The sequence below is a fragment of the Daphnia carinata genome, chromosome 4 (genome assembly GCF_022539665.2).
Source record: "Daphnia carinata strain CSIRO-1 chromosome 4, CSIRO_AGI_Dcar_HiC_V3, whole genome shotgun sequence".
Lineage (NCBI taxonomy): Eukaryota > Metazoa > Arthropoda > Branchiopoda > Diplostraca > Daphniidae > Daphnia > Daphnia carinata.
In genome coordinates this window covers 3245892-3254899 of record NC_081334.1, presented here as the reverse complement: position 1 = coordinate 3254899, position 9008 = coordinate 3245892, and the positions used below count along the sequence as shown (strand labels likewise).

The window sequence follows — 9008 nt, the reverse complement described above, 5'->3', positions numbered from 1 at the left end:
GCTACGACGCTAAACATATTGATGGGCCACAAAATTGATGGCCAAAATATGCATGAAATATTTGGAGAAATTAAAAGATTGATATTCCATAAATTATAACTAAACATACATCAACTAGCAAAGAAAAGACCCGTTAATGCTTTTCGTGGCAATTTGGCACTTCAGATGAAAAACGATTAATTACCCGTTATGTTAATCAATGTGTAGGACAGGTTCACTGGGTCATGACAGGTCATCATCAACTCGAAATGATCCACAAGAAGGTGTCAACTCATAGTCAAAAACAACTATACATCGTCATTGCCTAGCAATAGGTAGCCAGTTACTTCCTGAGGGAGAGGGCTGTTGATTTACCGTTGATTGACATTTGCACCTATAAAAATAGCTGGTGATTAGAACTTGAATCAACAGTATTCGCTGATCTTGAAGCAAGGTAAGAACTCCTCTCAAACTATTCACGATATTAATAAACCAAATCTATTCATTTCCCCCAGTTTCTTCTAGAACAATCTTTAAAAAAATGACATATCTCTGGATGCTATTCATCTTGCCTCTCATTGCTGCCGACCAGAGGACAACAGTCAATTTCCCAACGAATTCTGGCAGCTCGTCTACGCAGAAAAGAGACTCGAATGGTGGCAAAACGGATAATGGAGGGAACGGAGGGGATTCGTACTACGTAGTCCCGAACCCTGTACTACCCGAACGACCCCCAATGATGGTGGGTCCGCCAAACATGGACGTTGCAGTAGCTCAAACGTACGCCAACCCAAACATGATGGGTTATTATAGGACTCCTGTGGTTGGTGGTGTTTACGGACCCCCTGAACCTCAGACGTTCCAGCCGGTCGGTCCAGGTGCCGTCTTTCCTCAAGGAACACCCGACGTTCCAAACTTTTACTTCAACGCCGGCTTCAATAAAGGCAAACAGTTCAATCTAAACGTTCCTTAAAACACCGTTCAACTCACATTTCAATCAATAATAGGCATCGGATTCCGCGTTCCAGATGCTCTGACCGGTGCCAAATACTTGGGCGCTGGCCAGCACACTCCGTTGGGCGATTTGTGGGCCGTCAAAGCCGAATTGTTGCCGGCCATCTTCAAGACGGGCTTTTTCATCACGGCCATCATTGCCATTTTGAAAGTGATCGTATTTTTAGTCCACGCTAAGACTCTTCTCTTGCCTTCGCTCATTTCAGTAGCCAAACCAGCACTTCCAGTCGCTTCCATCACGGTCGATCGTTCGTCTACCAAAACCGATGAAAGCACACGCTCAAAACGAGAAGCGTCCGGCAGTCCGGTTGTCGATCCCGACACGGATTTTGATCAGATTCTGTCTCAATTGGAAACGATTCGATCTCGTTTTGAACATCAAGACTGAAGAACGTTCCCCTCCCCCTAAAAAAGTGACTCACGACATGTTGCCCTTATTCTAATATTTATACGCATTGATTCCAATCCCGCTCGCTATATAGAGTGAACGAACTGTAGATCTATCGAAGACAGTAAATACAAACGTCATTTAAAATCAACAGAATTCAAATGATGTGGTAAATAGCCAGCGCTGGGCCGCACGTGTCTTGAAACACGTTGGTTGCGGGACGTATCAGATCGCGGTTGGTCAACGGAAATATTCGTGTGCACCCCAATCCGGCGTGTGTGCGGACGAACGCCCATCAGTATATAGTGTCGGTGGTCACGCCAACAGCGCATTAAAATACACGCAAGGCATAGGAAAACAAAAAAAGAAAAAATTGGCCTTTGTCTACTTGATTGTTTTGTTGATATTTTATCGTTGCCATGACATTGTCCCTCCCGCTTTTAACACAAGCGAAAAGGCAGAGGGAAGGGGCTGGAGACATTGAAGAGATAATGCCTCGTGTGTATGTAGTCAAATGTGTGTTTTAGGCGAGTTAAAAACAGTTGAAGAACAGCCGCCTTCCAGGTGAGAAAGCGTTCGACGTAATACAATCGTTGCAAATTCGAAAAAAATGAGTGTCAGTGCTGGAACAACGAGGATTATTACCATGGAGGGAAATTTAAATAGCAGTTTTGATATGGATCAACGTGATCCGAATAACCTCAACAATCATCTCCAAGTACGTAGCATTCTAAAAATATATATATATAGCCCTACGTGCACGTCAAAGGCAATCAAATAATCACGAAGGGATCTCACGCGTTGTAGGTTCAATGGAGTGACGTCATTGGCGAACCGGAATCCATCAGGAGTAACGATTGCATCTGGAATTGTTCGTACAAGGTAAGTACACATGTATACTAATCAATTAGTTCATTCGGAAAAAAAAAATCAATCGCAAAAGCAAACTGGTTCTAGTGTTACCGCGGGACCAAAAACTGCTGCTACCAGTCCGTGACGCTCCTCTTCGCCCCGCTACTAGCCTTCTGCATGGGCGTGCAGTTCGCCTGTCTGGCATTCCAAGTATGTATGCGTGTTATGTTCCACATGACGTTCTTGAATAAAACAAACGTCTGGTTCGATCCAGCACATTTGGTGTTACGTGCCGTGCATCCGCTGTTTGAAGATCAATTGTTCCGTGGTGCGAGATGTCAGTACCATCATTCTTCAAGCCTTGTACGTTGTATTTGCATAGACTTGTGTGTGAAGCGTGCTTTTGATTGTTTTTCTTTGTTTTCGCAATAAGGTGCGCACCGTGGATAGAGACGTGCGGTCATTGTCTGTCACGCATCAAGGTCCGTTATCAACGCATCTCCGACCTTCAGCAAGAGGAAGATCTCATGACCGTTTGAGATGCGAAGGGATTCAGCAAATGGCTAGACGATGACCAATCATCAAGTGTCTCTCAATTTCATCGTTTCTTTTGAATATTTAAATATACTTCCCGAATTTCGTCAATTAAAAATCAACTGTATTTAAACATAGTTTTTAGAAATGATAGCTTATTCACGTTTGGTCCAATCATGCGCAATACGCTGTACAAAAAGTGCCTTTCTTTGTTTTCTATTTGGCCGTGGTCGATATGCGCGTCACCAAGTTATTCAAATACACGAAAATGAATAAAACATGCCAATAAGCATTTATTTAAATTATCATTTCAATCTTAATTTAATATTAATCTTTTTTTTTTTTTTTCGTAATAGAATTTTTCAAAGACTTTCTTCATCTTTAGTGGCCACATCATTTCCTGGTTGGACATTTGACGTGGAACTTGAGGATTGCCCGCATTTGTATTCCTCACATTGGCCGGCATTCTTAAAAGCCTTAACGTGAGCTGCATAATCCTCGGGCGCTAAACGTTCGGCCAAGCTGTACGATGTAAATCATAAAACATAATTGATAATGACCTAATTTCAATATTTCATACATGTAAATTTTACTTGGCTAGAAGATGAGCCGAATCATACTGTTGCACGAAATCGCCCAATTCACACATCAGTCTCTGTTGGCTGTCGTAATCGAATAAACAATCAGTTCAAAAACCATTTGTTTTACAATTTCAACATACCATTGTTGAGAATCGAGAGCGGCCATGATGACAGCCGTGAGTCCATCCAATTTGGCCTGGTCGATGGGGCTGTTGTCATCGATTGAACGACGTTTGCGCTCCAGGAGGTCATCGAACGAACGCGGGATGAAACCGTGAAACAATTTAGCTCCCAATAAGCCGATAAGAGTCAGGAGGATCTTGACAACGACGACCACACCCAACAAAAAAAATCCGATGGTAAACACGGGATAAATCAAATCGCCTATTTAAAATGAATAGATATTTAAATTTCAACTATTTAAATGAATAGGAATGGCATTTACCTTTGTAAGCAGCTAGTGTTCCTAGAGGACTGTACTGCTCGCCGTAGAACGTACCACCATTGACACCCCCTGGCTGAGGCGGATAAAGAGGTGGTGGAACTCCAAACACTTGACTCATTTTTCAATTCAGTATGCAAATATAAGATTATTAAGGAACGATATTATTCCAGTAAGAAGCTAGGCCAGAATTGCAAGAGCTAATGAAACACCTTGCCAATCGGCGTGCCTTATATATCAATCGTCAGGTGAAAAACAATCATTGGCATCAACGTTTTCATTTGGTAAGGTTATCCCCATCAGGTCATCTAACTGTAATTATTCATTCAAATCATTTAATGTCGTATGCCGTTAATGAAAGCCGCACACCTGGATTGGACCAAAACATCGAATGATTCAGTCGCTGTTCAGATGTTCGAATAGAACGACGGATCCTTTTATACTTTATCTTTGATAAAGGTAAGCTAACTAACTTATTGCGTGTTTATTATCTAAGAATCATCTTTTATCATTCAATTTGCTTCACACTGTCGAAGGATAACGAATGACGGACTCGTACCAACTAATCAATTGGCCGCTGATTGGGACGGCCCAGTTGATGGTACCCCATCTAACAATCATGTCCTTCTTTGCGACCATCTTAATGTCATTTTTCTTGGTCGTCAAATTGTACAGTACCGTCCCTATACGATTGATCCCGCCACCAGTGGTCACGAAAGCAGATCCGCTCTTCCGGCTGTGGACGCAGGAATGGCAAGCGCTCACGTACCGCATCCGTGCCATTCTCGACGGTGACGAACCTTGATTGCCAATTAATTTTGAAATTCAACTCAATTATTTACATACGTGTTGTTATTACCCTAGTTAATTTAATTGCCAAAAAAAAAATGTACAAAAGAGGTCAACAGACGGATTTCATATGCCTGGGGGAGACTCTTGTGTATTCGATGTATTTCCATGTAAAACTCATTAACGCCTGAGACTGGCCATCCTCTCGAGGATATATACAGAAGATTGCAACATGGAATGCTGATAGAAAACTGGTGTGTTAAAAAACGGGGCCAGGTCAAATGGTGAGGTGCATGAACTTGATCGACCCCCCTTTCATTCAACGTGTTTAGTACAGATGTCCATTAACGGACACACGAATTCAAATGGTTAAACATAAACAAGCAACAACGTTAAGATAAATGAATACAAAAATAAATATAGAGCCCATTAAAACAGATTTAATCAGGAGGGGGTTTAAGCAATACGACTATCAATTTCCAATATTGCCTTGATGGAAGAAGTAAAAACAATCACGAGGTCGACGGTCCGGGGTCATTGTCCGTTCCTCTGTAGCTGCGAGCGCATTTGTAGTGTAGGTCATCATCCGCTTCCGATCCGCCCATCGGGTATACACACAGTTGGGGTATAAATATGTGGACTTTAATGGGACAAGATAACCAGTCACAGCACAAGATCTTTCCTTAAGAGATCTTGCCCTACACAGGCTCTCGATTATCATCAAGTTTCAACTGAAAAAATGTGAACTGTTCAGACACGGTGGACCGGATGGATTCCGTCCAAGTTTTTCCGGTAAGCCATTGGCTCTTTTTAAACGCTTTATCATTGGCCTTTTATTTTAATTTTTTAACGGCTTTTTCATCATGTAGATGATTGCATTAGGCCGATAGGTGTGATGTTCAGCAATGCAAGAAAAAGCCGGACGTCACGTGACAGATGGGGACGTGTGTAAATAATATTTGGGAATTAAATTGAAATTCCTCGATCCTGCGTATCCGATGTAAAGTGCATCATGTATTCCTTTTGTGATTGCGTTAGTTAAATTTGTGTGTGTGTTTTCGTGTTGCCTACTTCACCAGCATTTACACTGCCAAGTGCTAATGGAGCTCATTGCTGACATGAACCTGAACAACTCTTTTCAAGTGCGTGATGGATTGATCGCAAATTGTTGTCCATTTGTCCACTGATTTTTCAAAGTGCAATTTCATTTGTCAATTCTTTTCTTATAAAAAAAACAATTTTGATGATTTCGTAACAAAAATAAATATATGTGCTGCTTTAATGATCGTCTTATTAGTTACATCATTGCTCCTGGAACATTTTGGGCTATTCAACAGAGTCATGACACATGGTCTGAATTGTATTTGATTCTTCCAAGTCAAATGGCGGAATGTATAATGCGCATTACATATGCGTTAATTAAAGTAAGCCATAATCAATCACGAAATCAAAACGGACGAAGAAAATCAATGAAAAGTTATAGAAAGCTGAACCATCAAAGAGAAACACGTGTCTCTAAATTTTGCATCTTCAAAACTTACTGTCAAAAATGTTATTTCATGGACGTTGATTCATTTTGGTATCTTGATCGCGTTCGTTAAACACTGACGTCACAGTCCTTGCCAGCACCACCTAAAACGAAGCCAATAATTCTTCGCTGGACATCCTTTCGCAATAATTCTCCATCCGTCAGGATAACAAAACGGCCATTACGATCTAAATCGCATTTGATTTGTCTCAAATCGGTCCTCATCTTGCCTGGAAATCGATCGTCCAGTTGATCCATCGCAGCAGATCCGACCTTCGGGATGCTGTCAGTGATGTCGGAGACTCTCGAACTGATGCCTAAAAAGAAGTGGCCTGCCCCTTTGTAGTATCTAGTGAAATCTTCAGTCAGATTGCGATAACGTTCCAGCTGGACGATGCTGTTGTTAGTGCCGTTAAACAACAACAACATCTCTCTTTCGATCTCAACATTTTCTTGCCTGCTCTCTGTGATGGCCATCGAAAGCTCTTCATCCAACTGACTCCAGTTGTGCAGGTTTTCTTGCGTCTTGTTCAACGCTTGCCTGGAACAACTCCACCTCCATTTAGCCAGCTCGAATTTGATTTTAGCATTAGCCCAGTCCTCGTCTTGAGTGAAATTGATCCTGGACTTCAAAGTTTGCCATTGTTGTGTGCTCGTTTCTAATTGGATTCGATCCTGTTGTAATTGACGTGTCAAGTTCGTGTTCATCTTGTTCAACGATTGCATAGCTGTTTTCAACTTCCTTTTGCTGTTCGTCCCGGAAGATTTGCGTCTCATTGCAACGTTGCTGGCACGTTCCAGTTTGCCGAGTATGATGGCAGCAGAGTTTTGGACCGTTCTCATGAAGCTGATCAACTCTTCGAAATGGGCCGCCATTAAATAGAAAAGCTGAGCAATTTGTTTCGTCTTATCTCTGATGTTTTCCAGCGGTCCCGGGACGCATTCAAAGACGTGACTGGAATTCCAGGGGCAGCGTTCCACGTCGTCGAACTGAACGTCCACATCGACGGACAGCATTTTCAACTGCGTCGCACTGACGTTGGTCGTCTTGAATTTGCTGGCCACTTCACGCGTGATTTGAAGCGAAGAATTCTGGAACATCTTCGACTCCCGGATCACCACAGCAGAACGAGACGCTTTGACACGACCTTTCTTTCTAGGAAGAAGCCCCAAATTTCTCAGATTCGGAATTGGAATGCTCCATTCTGCGGATTTGCAAGTGTGGCTCCCAACGTCATCTTCCAGTGTCGTTCCAGCCGATCTGACGCTGACGTTATACAAACGAGAAGTGTCCACTGCCAATAGGAAAGCAATACAGAAAATTACAACGATTAAATGTTTCAATTGGATGCCAACGTGAAACATGGCGAGTCTCGGTGCAGCTCGCTCGATAAACTGTGCACTGGGTCGACCCTGCGTCTCTTATAAACGCAGAGTCCAAATTGATAGCTAACGAGAAAAAAATGAAAGCGAGATAGCAATGCCTTCAACGAGTCTACTAGTCTACTACCACACACATTTGATATATAGAAAAATGAAAGCAATTGATTAGAGCGCTGTCGCCATCACAGGAGCGACCTACCCACTCATTATTGCTGATGGTTATAGGTGAATTTGACGTTAAGTTTTTATACTTTAGCAATTTGGGTCCTTGTTTTGATTGAATGTGTTTCTAGGAATGTGGTGGATGATGTTATCTGACACCATTTTGCGGTTTCCCACTTTTCGCAAACATTTTTGTGTGCGAGACCTGTCTACGTCAGAGACGATTGGCCGAATGGTGCAGTCAAAGAAAATTGCTGAAAGTTCTAAAAATAACAAAATTTTTCAGACGATAACGAGTATAGCAAGTCAGACGGAGAGGTTATCAACTGAGCCATTAATTCAAAAATAAGCCGGATGTAACGTTTTAACTTTAATGCCGGCCCCAAATTGCAAAACTTTCGAGTGATCCTGACCTATACTGTCTGCTGAGCAAATACAAAGAACATAAACAAGACTGAATCGCATTTTTTTTTTAATTTAAAAAACATCATTTGATATTTGACTGTCTTAATCGAAACGTTATTTGCCATTATTTTTAATTGACGCAGAATAGTTTACGGCTTTGCAAATTGCATTTTAAACATCAACAAATCAATGATCCTTTTCTTTAGGTTATGCAGAGAAAACAAGAACTCCCGTTGTGGATAATAACATTACTGACCTTGCAATACGACGCACGTTCCAGATTCTTTCGTACGAGCTGGAACAAGAATTGCTTCATCTTCGTTCGGTTGTGATTGTTTTAGAATGAAAGACGCAGTAAATTACCAAGGGGTGAGGTAAACGACCTTAGCAACAAAAGGTATTGCATCAAACGATAGACGCATACATATATTAACACAAAGACGACCTTATCTCTTACGGGTGGGGTAAGCTTTTTTTTTTTAAGGTTTTGAAAAAAAAGTTTAAGGCGAGGTCGGTGATCGGGTCATTGTCCGCTCCTTAACACATAGCTGCAAGCGTACTAATTTAAGGTCATTATCCGCTTCCAATCCGCCCATCTTTAAGGCAGGGTATATATAAAGACTTCAATTGTTTCAGTGTCAGTCATTCAGGAGATGTTGTTCATACAACGCAGTACTTGATAGACGTAAAGCTTTCGAAAATATGAAATTTTCAGAAGGTAAACCAGATGGATTCCGACCAGCTTTGTTTTCGGTAAGTGATTTCGTTTTTTATTAACTCAATTCCCCATTGATTTATTGTGAATGATTTTCTGTTTAGTTGATGAAGAAAAACGGTTATTTAAATATGGAATTCCCAGTGAGAAAAGGCTTCACGAAGACGGGCCGAAATTGGTCGAATTCGTCGAGTATGATTGACGTATTTCGTAATTGTTTTCTATTGTTTGATTGA

The 9008-nt window shown here is 41.5% G+C and overlaps 3 protein-coding genes across 3 annotated transcripts; 2 read left to right on the top strand and 1 right to left on the bottom strand.

Moving 5' to 3' along the window:
* Positions 1-520: 520 nt before the first annotated feature.
* LOC130694955 (uncharacterized) lies at positions 521-1381 on the top strand. The gene is made up of 2 exons (XM_057518096.1): positions 521-923; positions 987-1381. The coding sequence occupies exons 1-2, from the start codon at positions 521-523 to the stop codon at positions 1379-1381; spliced, it is 798 nt and encodes a 265-aa protein (XP_057374079.1).
* A 540-nt stretch (positions 1382-1921) lies between these two features.
* Positions 1922-3012, top strand: LOC130694946 (caveolin-3-like). The gene is made up of 5 exons (XM_057518087.2): positions 1922-2099; positions 2189-2263; positions 2339-2443; positions 2508-2596; positions 2667-3012. Exons 1-5 carry the CDS (start codon positions 1992-1994, stop codon positions 2770-2772), a joined length of 483 nt encoding a protein of 160 aa, XP_057374070.1. The 5' UTR covers positions 1922-1991; the 3' UTR covers positions 2773-3012.
* An 88-nt stretch (positions 3013-3100) lies between these two features.
* On the bottom strand, positions 3101-3957 carry LOC130694942 (uncharacterized). Its single transcript, XM_057518082.2, has 4 exons — positions 3794-3957; positions 3489-3732; positions 3361-3429; positions 3101-3289 (listed from the first exon to the last, which is right to left on the bottom strand). The coding sequence occupies exons 1-4, from the start codon at positions 3909-3911 to the stop codon at positions 3130-3132; spliced, it is 591 nt and encodes a 196-aa protein (XP_057374065.1). The 5' UTR covers positions 3912-3957; the 3' UTR covers positions 3101-3129.
* Positions 3958-9008: the final 5051 nt, after the last annotated feature.

What these genes read in the sequence shown, in the direction of transcription:
- LOC130694955 (XM_057518096.1), top strand. Translation starts at nt 521, where the DNA reads ATGACATATCTCTGGATGCTATTCATCTTGCCTCTCATTGCTGCCGAC. An exon ending in CAACGCCGGCTTCAATAAAG is followed by an intron (nt 924 to 986) that starts GCAAACAGTTCA and finishes AATCAATAATAG; the next exon opens with GCATCGGATTCCGCGTTCCA.
- LOC130694946 (XM_057518087.2), top strand. Translation starts at nt 1,992, where the DNA reads ATGAGTGTCAGTGCTGGAACAACGAGGATTATTACCATGGAGGGAAAT. An exon ending in ACCTCAACAATCATCTCCAA is followed by an intron (nt 2,100 to 2,188) that starts GTACGTAGCATT and finishes CACGCGTTGTAG; the next exon opens with GTTCAATGGAGTGACGTCAT. An exon ending in TCTGGAATTGTTCGTACAAG is followed by an intron (nt 2,264 to 2,338) that starts GTAAGTACACAT and finishes AACTGGTTCTAG; the next exon opens with TGTTACCGCGGGACCAAAAA.
- LOC130694942 (XM_057518082.2), bottom strand. Translation starts at nt 3,911, where the DNA reads ATGAGTCAAGTGTTTGGAGTTCCACCACCTCTTTATCCGCCTCAGCCA. An exon ending in AACACTAGCTGCTTACAAAG is followed by an intron (nt 3,733 to 3,793) that starts GTAAATGCCATT and finishes CATTTTAAATAG; the next exon opens with GCGATTTGATTTATCCCGTG. An exon ending in GCTCTCGATTCTCAACAATG is followed by an intron (nt 3,430 to 3,488) that starts GTATGTTGAAAT and finishes CGATTACGACAG; the next exon opens with CCAACAGAGACTGATGTGTG.